Source organism: Mus caroli, unplaced genomic scaffold (genome assembly GCF_978045245.1).
Source record: "Mus caroli unplaced genomic scaffold, Mus_caroli_1 scaffold_11, whole genome shotgun sequence".
Taxonomy (NCBI): Eukaryota; Metazoa; Chordata; class Mammalia; order Rodentia; family Muridae; genus Mus; species Mus caroli.
Genome location: NW_028227266.1, coordinates 14,965,311 through 14,985,991, shown reverse-complemented (window position 1 = coordinate 14,985,991; position 20,681 = coordinate 14,965,311). Strand labels below are relative to the sequence as shown.

The 20,681-nt window shown below is 36.5% G+C and overlaps 1 protein-coding gene across 1 annotated transcript in view; it reads left to right on the top strand.

The window, feature by feature from the left end:
- Positions 1 to 20,681, top strand: part of Naalad2 (N-acetylated alpha-linked acidic dipeptidase 2) — a 69,142-nt gene that overhangs the window by 39,174 nt on the left and 9,287 nt on the right. Inside the window, exons 12-18 of the mRNA XM_021172007.3 lie at positions 100 to 219; positions 323 to 405; positions 2,360 to 2,423; positions 3,764 to 3,831; positions 9,967 to 10,058; positions 15,420 to 15,510; positions 19,535 to 19,799. Coding sequence (XP_021027666.1) covers positions 100 to 219; positions 323 to 405; positions 2,360 to 2,423; positions 3,764 to 3,831; positions 9,967 to 10,058; positions 15,420 to 15,510; positions 19,535 to 19,799 — 783 coding nt within the window. The remainder of the gene's footprint in view (positions 1 to 99; positions 220 to 322; positions 406 to 2,359; positions 2,424 to 3,763; positions 3,832 to 9,966; positions 10,059 to 15,419; positions 15,511 to 19,534; positions 19,800 to 20,681) is intronic.

Genomic DNA, 20,681 nt, shown 5'->3' with positions numbered 1-20,681 from the left:
TCTGTGGAGAAAACTCATACAGGAGAAAGTTTAATTAAATACACAATGACAAATGCCTGTAATGTGTGCTAGTTGAAGCTCTCTGGAACACTTGTCCAGACAGGTATGTCATTCTCGGAGGTCATCGTGACTCCTGGGTGTTTGGAGGGATTGACCCAACCACTGGGACAGCAGTTTTGCAAGAGATTGCGCAGAGTTTTGGGAAACTTGTGAATGGAGGTAACTAACAATTCTCTGGTCACTGGTAATTGAAAGAGCCTTGTTTAATATTCCCATAGCTGTAGATGGCCATAGCTAATCAAGTACACTAACATGATTGCAGGCTGGAGACCTAGGAGAACTATCATTTTTGCCAGCTGGGATGCAGAGGAGTTTGGGCTCCTGGGGTCAACTGAATGGGCTGAAGTAAGTAGCATGGAAGGTACTTATTATAATATTGTATAGATTATATCTTACCTAATAGGGAATGACTCAAGCTAAATTTACAAATACATAATTTTTTACTCTCATGTTTGTTTTGCAAATCAGAGTCATTTTTTTATGTTAACACTATTAGCAAATCAGAATAATTTTTTAAGTTAACACTATTATCAAAATATTTTTTCTGTATTTGTATTGTGAAAATAAAGTCAGTAAACTCAAAATAATGTGAATTTACAAGCTGTGAATTTGTCTTGCCTTTCATAACAGTTATAATGTTAATTATAAAATGATAATACTGTAAATTAAATCATTTTAGTGGAGTAGCTGAATGTAGTATTTCATAGAGTTGTCTTTTTTTATTATTTCTTACAGGCTCTTAACTCTTAAAGAGCCTCTCCTAGGCATCTTCTTTCTTCTTTCCAGTTCTCCTTTGTTGGTAATATCTAAGTTTTTTACTAAAATGTCTAAAGTGAGCATATACATTTTCATAAAGTTAGATATGACTTGTGGTATTTGCTTTGTCTACCATCTGTTTATCACATATAAGTATCAATTTTATCCATATGATCTAAAGTAAAGTATGCATATCTGTGTATAGTTTTAAAAATGCCTTCCTCTGACTCATTTTTCCTTATATCACTGTAAACTAATAATATGAAGCAATATCACAAATAGTTACTTATCTGATATTACTTAACTTTGTTAATTCTGTACATGTTGTAAAGTTTAATTTTGATGCTAGTATTATAAATATACAATTTGAAAGTAGAACATTAATTTAGAGTGGTCAAATATTACTGATCATGGTAATTTTTGTAGACTGTGTGACTTCTTATAATATACATGTACATGTTTGTTCCTTTGATTTCAGAAATTTAAAATAATAATCAAAGACATCTAAGATTTATGTTAGTAAATTTGCATTGATAAATGTATGGATTCAGAAATCATTGCAACATTCTTCCTAGCTTTCTATAAGAGGTGTTATTATATTCAGTAGCACATCTAACTAACTTCTGTAAGAACATAGATGAAGATGTATGGTGATGCTCACCTTAGTTCCTGCACTCAGGCAGCAGAGGCAGGAAGGTCTCTAAATTTGAGGCACACCAAGTTTATATGAATTCTAGTCCAACCCTGGGTACAGAGTGAGACCCTGCAAATGCTGTAATAGAGACTTTGATTATAATCAAGGCAACTGTATTACTTTTCTAGTTGTTAGAACACTTTGCCTGAGAAAAGCAACTCAAGGTAGAAAAAGTTTATTCTGCTTATAGTTCCAAGGTACAATCTATCATGCTAGGAAAGCAGGGAGGGAAGGTATGGGAAGCAATTGATGACATTATATCCACAGGCAGGAAGCTGAAAAAGCTGGTGCTGGTTGTTCAACCAGGACCTGAGCACATAGAATGGGCATTTTACTCTTTATTTTATTCTTTCACTTCTCTATAGATTTTTATAAAAATACATAAATGGACTTTTATATTTTTCACCCTTATACTATACTTAGGAATCCACTTAGTGGATCTCAAACTTCATAGATATAAGGATCAATTGCTAGGGACATTTGTTAGAAAACAGATTCCAGCCCTCACTTCGACAGTTCAGATTCAGCAGATTTTGGGTACAGCTGCCAAAACTTATACCCTAATTTCAGAATATTCTGATACAGAGAATCAAGGAATTACACCTGACATTATTTTTGTTGGACCATTTGCTTTTAGTACACAGCTTCATAATATTCTCATTTTCTTATTTTAATCTTATTGCTATCATCAATTAAGCAGTTATTAAATTTTTCTTTAAACTTGTGGTTGTGGGCAGGTACTGTATTTGACATATAAACATCAGTAGACTTTTTGGTGGAAGATTGTTGTCATTACTTTGTTTATATGTGCATAGAATAGTGTGATTAACAACTTTGCTTCAACTGCAGGAGAATGCAAAGATCCTACAGGAGAGAAGCATTGCTTACATCAACTCAGATTCTGCTATAGAAGGTACATCTTCTTTCATTGTCAAATACAGTGTTTAAAAAGTAAGTCCTCCCCCTACCCCCGAGCTCCTGGAGACTGGACCACCAACCCAATAGTACACCTGGAGGGACCCATGGCTCCAGCTGCATATGTGGCAGAGGATGGACTTGTTGGACATCAGTGTGAGGAACGGCCCTTGGGCCTGAGGGGGTTTGATGCCCCATTGTAGGGGAATGTCAGGGCTGGAAGACGGGAGTGGGTGGATGGATGGGGGAGTACCCTCATAGAGGCAGGGGGAGGGTGATGGGATAGGGGGTTTCCAGAGGGGAGACCTAGAGAGGAGATAACATTTGAAATGTAAATAAAGAAAATATCCAATAAAAGGGGGGAAAAAGAGTAAGTTCCATTTTCAGTAATTCATTTCTGGCTAGTATAGTTTTTGTTTCTTTGGTCTTCTTTTAGCCTGTCTTGAGACCAGAGTCTCATAGATTGCCTCAAACATGTTGGTGGCCATGACCTACATGCTCTATCCTCCCACCTCTGCCTCCTCACCACTAGGATTATAGGAGTGCTCCAGAGTGTCTGAAATTTTTTTAATTTAAAAATTTTTTAATTATATAAATTCAAATTTAATATATCTCAAATCTTTTGTTTAGACAAGACTATTCAGTAATTTAGTTTTTAATTTTACTATAAGAAAAATAATTCCTATCAATCATTAGGACTTACAGCTGAGCTCTGAATCCTAGTTTTCTTGCTCTATCTTTGGTTTATATTTGCTTGTCCTGGATGGCTACTTAAAGTATCTACCACACTTTTCTTGTGCAAGAATTCATGAAATTTGGCTGGAATATTTCAAGAGAAATATTCTGCAGAAAATATTGTACAGAAATTATTTTCTTCCTAAAACATTTTCTTGAAAACTAAAATAGCATTTTCCCTATTTATTGGAACTGCTTTTGAATGGACACATTGTATTTACCTCAAGATTTTCAGTGCAGTTTTGTTTATTGGCCCTGAAGCTGTTATAACATACAGCATGTCTAATAAATTGATCTAAATTACTGATTCGAATGAAAGAATGAAAAATGTGTTCTCTAGTATTAATGCTTTCTTTGACACTGTCCTCTGAGAAGTGTTGCTACAAGGAAAGTTGACTGCTGGTTGTGGGAGCTACAACCTCAGCCACTAGAGTCCACCATTCCTTTATCACTTTAAACAATGCACTGCAGCCTTTCTCACTCCTCAGGAGCATTTTGAATTAAAAATTGTTACATTACATTTTAAATAAGAAGTTGCAACTAAGCATAAATGTATTTCATTTGGTTGCTGAAATAATACTTTTGTGTTGAAATATTCTTCAGGTAATTACACTCTTCGAGTTGATTGTACTCCTCTTCTAAACCAGCTGGTTTACAAAGTGGCAAGAGAGGTAAATGATAATACCTGGCTTCACTACTTCATGAGGAATGGAGAGCACATCTGTCTTCATTAGCTACATTTATTTTTAAATTGATATCAGGAAACTGATGAGGCAATTAAGTAGCAACTTACTTAATTTTGAGGAAAAAATGTAATAAATAACTTATTTCCTGTTGTCATTGTGACAATGCTAAGAAATGAAGTATTAAAAATAAGCCAAGGAAGTTAGAAATTGGTCATTGTAGAAATCATTGGAATTTATCACCACATAGTTCACTGTATGTCAAGGTAGTGAGTAGAATGGACACTAGTTAGTCCAAAGGCAAAAGGGAGACTATCTGCAACTGGTGATTACACAGAAACCCTCTAAGAATTAGACTTATCATATATTAAATGCTCTTGAGAACTAAAGCACATTGAATTTCAAAATAAGATCTGATAATGTACTCATACTGTCTGTACCCTTTATTTGAGTAGTTCTGCTGTACAGAGAGCAGATCTTACAGAAGTGTCGGAGATGAGCTCAGTGGTTAAGAGCACCTCCCGATATTTCGGAGGACATGAGTCTGGTCTCCCAGCACCAACAATTGCCTGTAATTCCAGCCCCAAGGGATCTGACCTTTTATACTTCAATAGGCACCTTAACACACATGGTGCATACACACACACACACACACATACACACACACACACACACACACACACGAACCAACCAAACCACCACACATCAATACAAGCAACATGAATATTTAAAACAAAAGAATATAACTGTAAAATTGTTTGCTGCTTTAAGGTCAGCCTTAATGAAAAAGTGCCATGTTATTAGAGGTTCTTTTTCCTAATCTCTTTAATCTTGCTCTACCTGCCTGTTTACTGCTAATATCTCTAAAAGCAGGCTTTTTCCCTCAAACAAATGTGCTCTTTTTCCTCTTGATGGTAACCTTACCCTTTTGTTTAAACTTATTTCCAGTTCTTTTATAGGAAGGTCTCACAATAGTATCTTTCCTAAAAGCAAGTGTAAAGTGAATCTTTATGATTCAATACTTCAGAATATGTTTTTATGATCTGTACTGTAGTAGAAAAATAGTTCTTGTCTTTGATGTCAGAGGTGATAAGAACTTTTGAATCAGTAACTAGAAGTTTTTGTTTGTGAACCTTGTGCAAAAGCATGAAGTGAATATCGATGGCCATACAAAGACCCTGGCAGCTAATGTGGCACTTCCACCATCCTGTAAACCAGTTATTATAATTTCTTCCACACCTGGTATCTTAGTTACTTTTCTATTGCCATAAAGAGACACCTTGACCCAAGAAACTTATAGAAGAAAGAGTTTCCTAAGGGCTGACTGTTTCAGAGGGTGAGTCTGTAACCATATGGCAGTAGGCAGGCAGGCAGGCAGGCAGGCAGGCAGGTACTGGAGCAGTAGCTGAACACTTACATCCTTACCTGCAAGTACAAGGCAGAGGGAGCATTGCAAGTATAACCTTAAAGCCCACCCCAAGTGAGACACCTCCTCCTTAAACAGTTCCACCAACTGGGGGTCAAACATTGAAATATATGAGCCTAGGGAGGTATTCTCATTCAAACCACCACCCCTACTAAGTCAAATCATCAAGGTGACACTAGAAGTGTAAAGAAAAGCAGTTGCCTGACTCAGCAAGGAATGGAGCAAATCCTACTAATGCAGATAGTGCATCTGGTGGAAGTAGTTCAGATTGACCATGGCTGAAGGCCACAAGGATGGGTCATAAGCCAGTAGTATACTGGACATTATGACTCTAGAAAATGAAGAGTATACCTACCCTTCCACCCACCCCATCAGCCTTCTTCCCTTTTCTCATATTTATGCCTCTTTGGATCTTTAACCCACTGAGTTTAAACAGGGCTATCCTTATGAACATGCTGTAGTAGTAGCCACTAGAGCTTGCTGGACTCACCAATAGGTACAGAAATAAAGATAATAAATTCTCTTCTTCCTGTATACATGAATAACCTTGAACTTATTTCCCTTCTATTATTGACTACTTATAGTCCTAGTCTTATGCAGGCCTAATGCAGGCAACTGCAAACACGATTATTTTAAGTTCATTCTATGACTTGTCATACCAAGGAAATAACATTTTGAATTCTGTCTTAATCAGGGCTTCTGTTGCTATGATAAAGCACCATGACCAAATAGTAAGTTGGGGAGGAAAGGTTTTATACGTTCAAATCACTTTTCATCCTCAAAAGAAGTCAGGACAGGAACTCAAACATGGCAGAAACCTGAAGGTAGGAGCTAATTAAGAAGCCATAGAGGTTGCTTTTTACTGGAATGCTTCCCATGACTTGCTCAGCTTGCCTTTTTTTTTTTTTTTTTTTTTCTTTCTTCGAGACAAGGTTTCTCTGTATAGCTCTGGTTGTCCTGGAACTCACTTTGTAGATCAGGCTGGCCTCGAACTCAGAGATCTGCCTGCCTTTGCCTCTCTAGTGCTGGGATTAAAGGCGTGAGCCACCACGCCCAGCCTCAACTTGCTTTCTTATGGAACATAGGATTACCACACCAGGGAGTGGCCCCATGATAGGCTGGGTCTTGATCATCAATCACTAATTAAGAAAATCCTCTACAGGCTTGCTTATAGCCCAATCTCCTGAAGACATTTTCTCAATTGGGGTTCCCTCCTGTTCTATGGCTCTAGCTTATATCAAGTTGAATTAAATTTGGCAGTGCAGATCTGTTCTCTTTATATTCAGCTCTTACTTTGACTCTGTGCCATGTTGCATAATACTCCTGGAATCTTGGAGTAGGAGTATAAGTATCCTGTTGTAGGATGGCCACTTCACAGTTACTTATCCTCAGAACTTGGGGCAGCCATAAACCTCTATATTCACTGCCATCTCCTACTTAGAGAAGCTTTTCTGATCAAGGTTTAAAGTAACAATTGTCTATGGATATAGACATAAAAATTTAGAAAGTAGTTTGACACAATGTCAAGTTAGCAAAAGGAACCACAGGTTTGACAACACTTAACATACAAATCATGCATTTACCAACCTGTGGGAATGGCCTCAAATGCAGTTAGAGAACTGTTGGTTAACCCCACAACCATGATGCCACTATTGTACTAGTGTGTAAATCTTGGTGGGTTAATGTTGAACCTTTCAGGTTCACAATCACTTATGACTATGGATAACTTTACTATGTCCTACTATCAAGATGTATGGTGGTGTCAGCAATGTCTCCCCATTTAATTCTGTTGGGCAGCCTTGATATTTGAAAGAGAAGTATTTCTCATAGTTTCTGGCATTTGAATTCTCGGTCCCCACTTGATGGCACTTATTGGGGGGTTTAGGAGGTGTGGCTTTTCTGGAGGAAGTATATTACTGACATCGGGCTTAGGAGCCTTAAGGTCTTGCCCTACTCCTGGTTTGCTTTCTCTGTTTCATGCTTGCTGTTCAAGACGTGACTCCTCAGCTTCTTCTCCAGCTGCAGTCTCTTAATCTTCTAAAATTGTAAGTCCAAATAGGCTTTCTTCTATTAGTTGGCTTGCTCATGATGCTTCATCAGAAGAATAGGAAAGTAACTAATGTATCAACCAGAGTGACACTAATAACCTATGTTGTTGGGGCATGGGGAGGCTTCTTGCACTTTCCAGACCAAAAAATCATAGGGAGAGACTCCACTCTTGGTATTGCGAGTTTCTTTCTTCTTTCTTTCTTTTAAATGAATTTTATTTTCATGAAAATTATTTTGGTCACAGTTTTTCTGTTCCAAACCCCTTACCCTCCCAACTCTATGCCTTTGTTCTCTCTCTCCTCAGTATTTCTCTCTTGCTCTCAAAATATAACAAAATCAAAATAAAACAACAAACAAATTAAGATTAAATACAAATGAACAAAATAACAAAACAAAAAAATCCAAAGAACCCTCCAAAAACCCACCCAAACCAAAAACTAGCAAGCAAATAGAGCAAACCAAAATGAAAAAAAAAATCAAAGAAAAAGCACAGGAAACATGCACTCACAAAAGAAAAATATCCAAACAAAACAATATGAAAAAATATAATTGAATTCATTTTGAGTTAGCCATGTACTGCTGGACATCAGGCCTACCCTTAAGCGTGGTTAATATGTACACCAAGACACCAGGGGGGAAAACTAATTTTTCCTTTGTAAGTGGATATTAATTGGAGATAGCTTCTTCGTTAGGGGTGGAAGCTTGTGTTCGTTCCCCTTCTTAGCTCTGAGAGTTTTGATTGTGTTGGTTTCTAGAGTTGGCATTATCCACTTGTTATATAAGGTATCTATGTCTATTCAAACTCTTTTAAGATTTGTTTTAATGTATATGAGTGTTTTGTTTGAATGTCTGTATGTATACCATGTGCATGCAATGCCCACAGAGACCAGAAGAAGGTATTAAATCCCTTGGAATTGGAGTTATAGAATGCTGTGAACTACCAAGTGGGTCTTGAGAATTGAAACTGGGTCCTTTGCAAGAAAAGCAAGTGCTGCTTAGCTGCTGAGCCATTCCTCAGCCATATTCTTTTCTTTTTTTAAATTATTATTAGATATTTTCTTCATTTACATCTCAAATGCTATCCCCTTTTCCTAGTTTCCTCTCTGAAAGTCCCCTATAACCGCCTCCCCCCCACACACACCCTGCTCTTCAACCCACCCACTCCCGCTTCCTGGCCTAGGCTTTCCCCTGTTCTGAGGCATATAATCTTTGCAAGACCAAGGACCTCTCCTCCCATTGATGGCCAATTAGGCCATCCTCTGCTACATATGCAACTAAAGACACAAGCTCTGGGGGGTTCTGGTTAGTTCATATTCTTATTCCTCCTATAGGGTTACAGACCCCTTTAGCTCCTAGGGTACTTTCTCTAGCACCTTCATTAGGGGCCCTGTGTTCCATCCAATAAATTACTGTGAGCATCCACTTCTGTATTTGCCAGGCACTGGCATAACCGCACACAAGACACCTATATCAGGGTCCTATCAGCAAAATCTTTCTGGCATATGCAATAGTGTCTGGGTTTGGTGGTTAAATACAAAATTAAACTCAAAGGTATGATATATATATATACACACACACACATACATACATATATATCAACTCATGGTATTTGGCTTTCTGGGCCTGAATTACCTCATTTAGACTAGTTTTCCCCCCAATTCTGTTCACTTTCCTACAAATTTTAATTTTCTTTGGTGTTAAATGGAATTGCGTTTTATATATGTCCCATATTTTCATTTATTATTTTATTTCATTGCAGACTTTATTTTTATTTATTTATTTATTATTTCATTTCTTCATTATTTCATTGCCTGCTTTATAAGTTGAAGGGCATCTACTTCGATTCCATCTCTAGCTACTGTGAAGAGGGCAGCAATGAACACAAATATACAAGTATCTTTATTGTTAGGTGTTTGGGCATATGTGCAGGGCTTGTGTAGCTGAGTTAGATGCAGATCTATCTTTGATTTTGAGAAAACTCCACACCTGTAGTATATAAGTGTATAACTGTACAGTGTACAAGGGCTCCCCTTTCCTCACAGTAAAAAAAAAAAAAATGCTGCTTTGCTTAAGCATAATTTAAAAACTCTAAGTACTACTACTGCTGACTTATTTTCCAGCAAAGCAAGAGCTTGTCTGGTTGGATAAAAGGAATTTATTAAATATATGTACATTTTCTCCACTATCTTTACCGAAACAATTTAAAAATTTTATTTAAAATGTTAAAAAAATGAAATTGCCTTTTAAGTAATTGGCAAAGTTATCAACAACAGCCATCGTAAATGAAGTATTTGAGCTAGTTTTTTCTTTTTATTTATTTTTTTTCTACTCCTTTTTTGTTTGTTTGTTTTTGTTTTTTGAGACAGGGTTTCTCTGTATAGTTTTGGCTGTTCTCAAACTCACTTTATAAACCAGGCTGGCCTTGAACTCAGAAATCTGCCTGCGTCTGCCTCCTGAGTGCTGGGATTGAAGGCATATGCCACCACCGCCTGGCTTGATAGTTTTTTTCTTATCAGTTGCAAAGCATATTTTTGTATACTAGAACATGACATGTATCCACGCAATGAAAGTTGATACTAATGTGCACATAGAGTTATATTGGTTATATACTTGCTCCAGATCCTGATACCCGCTGATTGATTTTCTAGATCTCCAGTCCTGATGATGGTTTTGAAAGTAAATCACTTTATGAAAGCTGGCTGGAAAAAGACCCTTCACCTGAAAATAAAGAGTGTCCTAGGTAAATTCATGTATGCAGATTTTCTACCCTGGGATAAATATAAATAAGGATTCCCCTTTTCTCTTGCTTCTCCAAACATGCAATTCTTGGATGGCTCATTAATAATTTAAATGGATTTAATAAAGCTGTCCACTCAGCTGCTGTTTTGCTTACTAATCATCTCAAACACGTTTTGTTGTTGTTGTTGTTGTTGTTTTGGTTTTACTTTGCTTTGCTTTTTCAAGACAGGCTTTCTCTATGTAACAGAGGCCTTGGAGTCCTGGTCTCACTTCATAGTCCAGACTGGCCTTGAATTCACAGACATCCGCCTGCCTCTCCCTCCCAAGTGCTGAGATTAAAGTTGTGTACCACCTTAGCTGGCTGGCTTCAGACATGTTTTTTGTTTTTGTTTTTGATGTGCAGTGTAACACAGATAAATATTGTTTTGAAATTTTTCAATTAAACTGATTTTGTGGTGGCTTGACACATGGCTCAGCAATTAAGAGTGCTTGCTGCTCTACTATCTACTAGAAGACCCAAGTTCAGTTCCCAGCACCCAGAGGATCCAATAGTTTCTTCTGGCTTTTGTGGGAATCTAAGTACACTGTAGCTGTCTTCAGACACTCCAGAAGAGGGAGTCAGATCTCGTTTTGGATGGTTGTGAGCCACCATGTGGTTGCTGGGATTTGAACCCTGGACCTTTGGAAGAGCAGTCCAGTGCTCTTACCCACTGAGCCATCTCACCAGCCCTTTTGTGGGAATCTAAACATCATGTTACATACATACATACATACATACATACATACACATATGAGTATAAGTAAGATGATGCATATGGTGATTTTGCTATATATTTCTCATTATCTAACATTCTTATGTAACTTTAATTTCAGATATGTAGTAAGTGCTTTAAATAATAGTGTAACTGTGTGATAATAATGTAAAAATGTATTGTGTGTGTTCATGTGTTTGGATATGCATATGTATATGCATATTTGTGTGTGTGTATGTGTTGTGTGTACATGGTGTATTTATGTGTGTGTGTGTGTTGTGTGTACATGGTGTATTTATGTGTGTGTTGGTTGATGCTGGGTATTTTCTTTCATTGATTTCCAACTTATCTTTTAATTTTATAAAAAGATTTATTTTTAAATTATATGTGTATATGTGTATCTGTGTGGGTATATACATGTGCCCTTGGAGGTTAAGTAAGTTGGATAAACTAAAACTGGAATTTACATCCAGTTTTGAGCCACCTGATATGATTCCTGGGAACTGAACTCATGTCCTCTAGAAGATTTGTATGTGTGTGCTTTCAGTCACTGAGCCATCTCTCCACCTGCTCAACCTTACTCATTTTTACTTTTTCATGGTAGATGATTCATTGAATCATCTGGTGTGGTTGTGAATTTCCAGTACCTAATTGTCTCTGCCTCTGACTCCCAACACTGGGGTTTGAGATGTGAGTGGCTAAGACTGGCTTTTATGTGAACTGTGCATAGCAAGCACTTTGTCTACTGAGTCATCTCCTTAGATTCCTGTATTTTTATTTTATATTTAATAAAGGAACATTATCAATAACCACCTATTTGTGTGCTTTCCTGTAATCAGTTTAGATTTTTACTCTTTTTACCTTATCTCATTCATGCTGTAGTAACTTTTTGAATTTATTATATGTTTATCCGTTTTTATTACAATGATTACAGAATGGCAATTCCTAAAATTAGTGGAAAGTGTTTATGACTTCATTCTATTTTCTAAAGTTTTCTTTAAAATATATAATTACTCCATTTCCCCCTTTCCTTTCTTCCCTCCAGCCTTTCCCATGTACTCTTTTAAATCCATGGTCTCTTTATCTTTAATTGGTGTTACATATATGTCTGTGTGTAGATGTGCACAAACAATTCAATCTATACAGCATGAGCTGTTTATTTTTTCTGGACTGGCCATTTGGTTCTGAATGACCAGTTGGTGTGTTGTTTCCTGGGAGAAGACTATCTTCTGCTCTCATCTTTTCTTAGTTGTCTGGAGGTTTTTGTCTATGGCTAATCCTTCTTAAGCTTTTCTTCTTCCAATATTAGCATATCTACAGGTGTTTTCCATATTTAGGCAGCCATGTTGGTGAGACTTCCTGGGAGTAGATTTTCTGGCATTTCCTGTTCTCTGGATCTTAAAACCTTCCTCTCTCCTTTTCCACAATGATCCCTGAGCCTTAGGTTCAGGGGTTGTGTTGTAGATATATTAGTTGGGACTGGGCTCCCCTGTTGATCAGGCATTGTTTTCTGTACTGTATCCTGTGACATTCCTGAAACTGTTTAAAATTTCTATAAGTTTTCTGGTCGAATTATAGAGATCTCTAAGTATCATATTATGTCATCTTCTAAAAGGGATAGTTTGATTTCGTTCCTATTTGTGTTCTGATAATTTCCTTCTCTTTCATTATAACTCCATCTAGTGCTTCTAACACAATATTGAAAAGAAGTAGTGATAGCATAAATCCCTGGGATTTCTTTAATTTTTTTTCTCCATTTAGAATGATGCTGGTTGTGGGTTTGTTCTCTCCAGTCCCACTCATTCTATGACTTTTATCATCAAGGCATGCTGAATTTTGGCAAAGAAATGCTGGATTTTCTGTATCTATTAAGTGTGATTGTACCTTTTCTGTCAATTTCTTTGCCATATGACATATTTTGACTTTGTATGTTGAACCATCTCGGCATCTCAGAGACAGAGCCAACTTGGTCATAATGGGTAACATTTTTGATGCATGTCTGTATTTGTTTTACCCATATTTTATTGACTATGTTCATCAGAAAATGTTGACTTGAGGTTTTCTTCTATTTGCTACACCTTTATCTGATTCGGGTATTAGAGTGATACCGGCTTCATGGAAGGAGTTTGGGAACACTCTGGTTCTATTTTATAGAATAGTTAAGGTCTTCTTTGATACTCTTACAGAATTCTCTTTTGATCCTTCTTGCCAAGGACTTCTTATAATTGGTGGTCTTTTTATAACTATTTCAAAATCCTTATTTGCTGTGGTCTCTTTAACCTGTCCATCTCTTATCTTACTGGCATAATTTTGGTGATTTAGATGAACACAGAAATATATCCATTTCTTTTAGGTTTTCAAAATTATTGGAATACAAGCTATTAAATTATTCCCATATAATATTCTTATTTTTTGATGTCTGTTTTAATGTTTCACTGTTCATTTCTGATTTCTGTTAAATTAGTTCTGGTTTTGTTTTGTTTTCTTTTCTTTTTTGTGGGGGTGGAGTTAATAGGGCTAAGAGTCTGTTGATCTTTTTTATCTTCTCAAAGGGCCAACTTTTCAATTCATCATCTTTTTTTTTTTTTTGGATTTTTTTTCTCTTTCTTGCTTCCTTCCTTCTTTCCTTCCATCCTTCCTTTCTTTTTTCATTTCATTACTTTCTGTTCTGAATTTTATTATTTCTTGCTGCTGACTTTGTTCTTTTTTTTTTTTTTCTAAATTAGAGAATGGCATCATTAAATAATTTATGTACTTTCTGACTTTTGAATGTTGACACTTAGAGGTTTAAATTGCATAGGACTGCTTTTAGGTCCTAGGATCCCTCAGAGATTTTGTGGTATTGTAATATTTTGATTTTCACTTAATTCCAGGAAATGTTTTCTTTTGATTTCTTCTTGTATGCATTCATAACTCAGTAATACGTTGTTTAATCTCCATGAATTTGTGTATTTATTAGGGTTTTGTTCACTATTGGTTTTAGATTTCTTTTGTCAGAGATGTTACATGGAATATTTCAAATTTTCTGATTTTGTAAGAATTTGTTTTGAACCAAGAATATGGGAAAAAGAGTGTTCCTGTGCTTGTTTAGTTAAATATATTTTCTTCAGTGTTTTCCTGGATTTTTAATAGATATCTTCTAGGTCCATTTGATATATTATGTCATTTAATTTTGTATTTCTCTTATTTTTGTCCTTCTAGCTGAGTGTCATTTTGTTTTTTCAATACTGTCTTCATTTCTGCTATAGTCCTTGTCTTAGGGTTTCTATTCCTGCACAAACATTATGACCAAGAAGCAAGATGGGGAGGAAAGGATTTATTCAGCTTACATTTCCACATTGCTGTTCATCACTAAAGGAAGTCAGGACTGGAACTCAAGAACATTAGGAAGTAGGAGTTGATGCAGAGGCCATGGAAAGGTGTTTCTTACTGACTTGTTTCCTCTGGCTTGCTCAGCTTGTTTTCTTATAGAACCCAAGACTACCAGCCCAGAGATGGTCCCACCCACCAGAGACCCTCCCCCCTTGATCACTAATTGAGAAAATGCCTTATAGCTGGATCTCATATAGGCATTTCCTCACCTGAAGCTCCTTTCTCTGTGATAATTCCAGCTTGTGTCAAGTTGACACAAAACCAGCCAGTATAGTCCTCTTCAATGTTTCTCTTTATTGAATGTTGTTTTCACAATCTGGATTGTCGCCATAATTTCAGTCTTACATTTGTATTTTATGAGAGATTACTCAGGCATTTATTCTTTTTAAGTTCACTGAGCTACTTCTTTCTTTCTTAAACCCTTTGAAATTTTGATGAAATTTATCACTGTTCTTTGAATTGCATCCTGGGATTTATCTAAGTAATTCTCACTAGCTGAACTGATGGATTCTCATTCATTCATTCTCTCTCTGTATGTATATATATATATATATATATATACATATATATGTATATATATATATGTATGTATATATATGTTGGGGGGTACTACCTTGATATTTCAGGATACTATGTGTATTTTGTGATGAGATCTGGGCATTGTGCTATTTATTTTCACTTTCTCGCTCTTTTTCCCTCTTTGTCTCTCTGACTCTGTCTCTTTCTCTCTGTTTCTCTGTATGTGGGTATGTCTGTGTCCTTTCATATAACACTTGGCTTATTGGCAAGTGTCATTATCCTCTAAGCTAGCTTGCTGGTCCCTAAATCAGTCTTGGAAAGAACAAAAACAAAAACAAAAACAAAACTTTAAATGTGTTTGTCCCATTATAAAAGTTTCATATGCTTATTCAGCAGAAAATAATAGACTCTTTCTGTACACAGCTTGAGGTGGACTATGAAAATGGTTCATTAAGTGGTTTTAACCTTTCTGTTCATTAAATTTTTTTTTTTTTTTTGGCTGTAGTGTTCTACAGTACTGCCAAACTCTGGTCATATTCAGTGAGCTTATCACATTAATATTCTAGCAAATAATAGAAAAGCTTCAAGATTGTTTAACTTTTACTAATTCCTATAATAATTTGCTATGAAAATTCTTAGCTACTCTTGAAGTAGGATTCGTTTTCCCATCTGTTTGACTTGGCACTATTTATTATTTTATGCACATATTCTATACCTAGAATCAATAAGCTGGGATCTGGGAGTGATTTTGAGGCTTACTTCCAAAGACTTGGAATTGCTTCAGGCAGAGCTCGCTACACTAAGAACAAGGTAAGCCATGTAATCTTTTCTAATATGCAGTGCATGTGTTAACTCTTCATTACTTTAACAAGATATCTGAAATAATCATCTCCTAAAAATATTGTTTTGGTTCATGGTTTCAATGGTCTCAGTCTATAATGTTTATCTTGGTACTTGTGGGATTGTGGTGAGTCAGCACATCATGGTGGGCAGATATAGTGAGGAAAGCTGCTCACCTTAGAGCAGACAGGAAGCAAAGAGAGATTGGAAGAGGTTGGATTAGCGCTTACTCTTCAAGGGCATTTCCTCAATATCTTTTTCTGAGGACAGTTCATTTTAACTATGAAATAGTGGGTTTTGTTATGACATTTTCATATATGTATACAAGGAACTGTAATGATGCTTGCTTATCCCCTCTTGTACTTTCTTCATCCCATCATAATCCCCCAGTCTTTCATCTACTTTCATGTCTTTTCTTTACATTTAGATGTCTGTATGTAGAGAAAACATTCCATTCTTGTTATTCTCTGTATGGTTTATTTTGTTTAACATGATGATTTCAAGCTTCATCCATTTCCTTTAACACTTAAGACATTTTAAGAGTGTCACACTGGAGTACTTGAACTCACAAGTTTCTTTTTGGGGTTATGGAGTGTGCAGCAGATATTCCATATGTAAACCATAGCAACATTTTACTAATATGAATTGTAATTGGCATCAGTCAATAGGTGGACACAGGACCCAAGAATTCCAGGCATACAGACAGACTGCATGCTCCTGCTCCTTTGTAGACATACTATGTAAGGGAGTGGGCTGTTCTGTGAATTCAGTACCACTAAGGTTTTCCAGTGAAATGGTAATTCATACAGAAATGCCAGATTTGTAGCTGGTTATACATGCTAATCATTTATACCCTTTTCTCAAAACAAAATTTGTAGGAAAAATCTTATTTTGTTCTGGGGATGTAGCTCAGTTAGTAGAGTGCTTGCCTAGGATGCATGAAGCCCTTGGTTCCATTTCCTAAAATGGAATACGTTAGGACATCCCTGAAATCTAAGTACTTGGATCGAAACCAATGTGGAACAGAAAGTCAAGGTTTGCCGGGCAGTGGTGTTGCACGTCTTGTTCGAGTTCCAGACCAGCCTGGTCTACAGAGTGAGTTCCAGGACAGCCAGGGCCACACAGAGAAACCCTGTCTCGAAAAATTAAAAAAAAAAAAAAAAAAAAAAAAGTCAAGGTCATCCTTGGTTACACAGAGTTTAACATCAACCTGGACTAAACTCTAACTTAAAAATAAATAAGTAAAATCTTATTTTGTAGTCTAATTATGTAGATCTTATATATATTTTAAATTTTATTTATTTATTTTATGAATGAGTACAGTGTAGCTACCTTCGGACACACCAGAGGAGGACATCAGATCCCATTACAGATGGTTGTGAGCCACCATGTGGCTGCTGGGGGTTGAACTTAGGACCTCTGGAAGAGCATTCATTGCTTTTAACTGCTGAGCCACCTCTCCACCTCTTATATGCTTTTATTGTTATTGTTGCTTTGGTTTGGTTTGGTTTGGTTTGGTTTGGTTTGGTGCTTTTCCCCCTTAGTGGAAATGTTTTGTTTGAGGAACATGCTGAGCTAGGGTTGAGTGTTATCAGTTGCCCTTCCATATATTCCCATTGTTACCTATCATGAGGCAAGGTCTGTGGGTAGTGAATAAAGCAAGTTTCTTCCACATTTTAATGTTTGTCTTTTCACTAGTTTGTACTGGATAGTCTATCTCACTGTCATTCAACTGTTCTGATGATTGCAAGTACTTAGATATGGTGAACATGTGCTATGTTATTTTGATAACGTCACAAGTTATATGTCAAACATTAGTAGACTTAGATTCTTTAAATATTAGTCAATTCCAAGCCCAAAGTACAATATACTGATATTTGGCATGTACATAATGCACATTGGATGCAATTTGACTATCTAAAATACAGCCAATGAGAAAGAAGCAAAGATAGAACCAGAATAGTGCAAATTAGATAAATAAGCACTGTATGTTAATATTCACTATTTACTACAGCTGACCACCAAATAACCTGGGTTTAAATGGTCCTTTTACATGCAAATATTGTTTGAGATTTTCCTACAATTTGGAAAAAATTACAGATTACATACTCTAGAAATATGAAGATAAAGAAAAGGTAGGCCAATTTTATATAAAATATATGTAGATAAGTGTATCTCATCTTTTACTGCCATGAAATATATATAAATTAATGCAAAAATTTAAATTATCCAAGTTGTGTACATAATTATACATGGTACCATTTGCATATAATGAATTGTAAGTAAATGTAAAGATGTCACATTAAGTTATAACTGTATAAAACTAAATATAGGGGCTCACAACCACCCGTAATGAGATCTGATGCCCTCTTCTGGTGCTTCTGAAGACAGCTACAGTGTACTTAGATATAATAATAAATAAATCTTTAAAAACAAAAAAACAAACAACAAAAAAACCTAAATATAGTACACAATATACTACTAAAGTAGTTTTATGGCTATGTCCTGTCACACACTTGTGGTGTGGTGTGATTATTTGTAGTATTTCCCGAAAGTGCCATGTGACACTAATCGTCTGTGCTTGAGCTCTTTACTTCTCTAGCAAGTTGCATATTATAGTAAAAAGTGATCTTTCATGGGTCTTTCATATTTTCACCATACAGAATGCACAGAGTGTTGTATGTAATTTTTGAAAACACACTTCCCCTTGCCCGGTCTCCTTGCCCAGTGCTGTGGCCCCTCAGGACATAGCTCTGAGACACAGCCTCTGCTGGCTCCACTTCCACCTGCCCCTTCCTCCTGAGGACACCTGGAGCCGTGGCTCGTGCTCTACCCACCCCAGCTGCTGGTCTTGCCACCACCAATGGCCACCAGAATCTTACCCAGCACTTTTTAGCCCCGTGAACGTAAAACATTGGAGACTTTATATTTTAAAACTGATCAAATAACTAAAAGGCTGGACGAAGAATATCCTGCCAATCCTCCATGGGCTTCACCATTGCCTGCAGAGGCCACAAACTATTGGTGCCCGGAGAAACCTACACTTCTGGAGCTCCTTATCCACTCCCCGTTTGTCTGACTCGAATCCTCTCCCTCCCCTCTTCCTGTCCTGCCCGGAAATCCTGCCTTCTCTTTTGCCCAGCTTCTGCCATCTTTATTTTGCCAGTCAACAATTAGGGAAACAGGGAAACTCCCCCAACAACCGAGCATACAAAATATATGTTGCTTATATTATTAGTAGTTTGACACATGTACTTTCAACTATATGGCAATTAAGTTGGTTCTCCCAAACTTCTATGTGAATCATGGGTCAACTGTGCATGAAAAGTGTGACTTAGCTTTTTATCACTCTGTTCAATATTACACTCTGTCACCAGTTTGAACAAAGTTGGATAGTATTCAGGAATACAGTACATTAGAAACACAGGACTGGAAGAAGTGGGGTTGAGGATGATGAATCAGGATGGAATTTTTGTGAACAAGTAGCAGTAAGAACGACAGTCCTGTAAAAAGATAGAAGATGGTAAAAAACTACAGTTAGGATACAGAGACCAAAGACCTCACTCTACTTCTACATTATAGTAACATGTGTTAACGTGTTCATTACAGATACTCCCAGGATGTTATCAAGGGCTAACAGCATTTGATTGAACACTATTTGGTTAGAAAAATAATGCATTACCTTTGAGCTCTGTAAACATTAAGCTACCCAGAACTTTTTATACCCTTGATCAGTTCATAATTTTTATTGTTCTGGTTTGAATACATATTTCTTTATTTATTAAGACTAAAAGGTTGAATGATGGTTACATATAATATAAAGACAGAAATATAAAAATACAAATCACTGAGCATTTTGGCTCTGTTTAGATTTTAAATTTGTTAAATTGGTGAAATCAGGGCTGTCATACATGTATTTTTAATTATTTCTATGATTAAAATACTATAAATTGAACATTTAATTTTTGTTTATTTCTCAACTCCTCCATTTTAGAAAACAGATAAATACAGTAGCTATCCTGTATATCATACCATCTATGAGACGTTTGAATTAGTACAGAACTTTTATGACCCCACATTTAAAAAGCAGCTGTCTGTGGCTCAGTTACGAGGAGCATTGGTATATGAGCTTGCAGACTCTGTGGTCATTCCTTTCAACATTCAAGACTATGCAAAAGCCTTGAAAAACTATGCAGCAAGTATTTTCAACTTATCCAAGAAACATGACCAGCAATTGAGAAACCATGGAGTGTCATTTGGTAAGATATTTTTATATAGTTTAATGTAAATCTTTTTAGCTCCTATCATGGTCAGTGCATTCTAGAAGGGATCTGTGCTAATTTACTGTTGGGAGCCATCCCCTGGCTCACATGGACCAGGGTTACTCCTGGGAGGCAAACTGGGGCTGAAAAGACAGAAACTAGGAGGTTGAGAGAAAAATGGAAGCCAAGACAAGGTTCCTGATCAAGGCTCAAAAGTTTAATAAAAATCTGTGCTTATAAAGGGGGAAACCCATCCCCTGCCCCGCTGAGTTTCTTGATGTCCTGATGCCAAGTTGTCAACACAGCCTTTTAGCAGTAAGTCGCCAATTTCACAGGTTACAGTTAACCCAGGAAAATCTTGGGAGGACCAATTCAGCCTCTCAGCAGGTGGCAGGCAGTGTCACACAAAGGAAACCAACTGAGTCAGAAGAGCTGCACCGCAGGTGGTCTGCCTCAGTGGCCTAAAGTCTGAACCAGCCTGCTTTAGGCTGGAGGAAGTTACAATTTACTAATTATTTTTGCTAAAAACTTAAATACTGACTTAGGGATCTGACTTAATATGAAATGTCTATGATGAATCCATTACTCATTAAATAGTACTACAAACATTAAGTTGTGTAAATATTTTTCTATATTATTGCTTTTATTAATATCCCTACATAGTAAAAATTATAATCACAAGTCCTATTATGTATATATTATTATTGCCAAATATATTCATCAATATTTGCATATATGAAGGTGTTTTGCTTAGATATAGTCAGTATTTCCTTTTAGAACTCGCTGCTAGTAACCTGCTTTTTAGAAAGTAGGGATGAAATACAGCACAATTCTGTGATATTAAACACAGGATCTGGAAGGAGTTGGCCTGACTCAGTT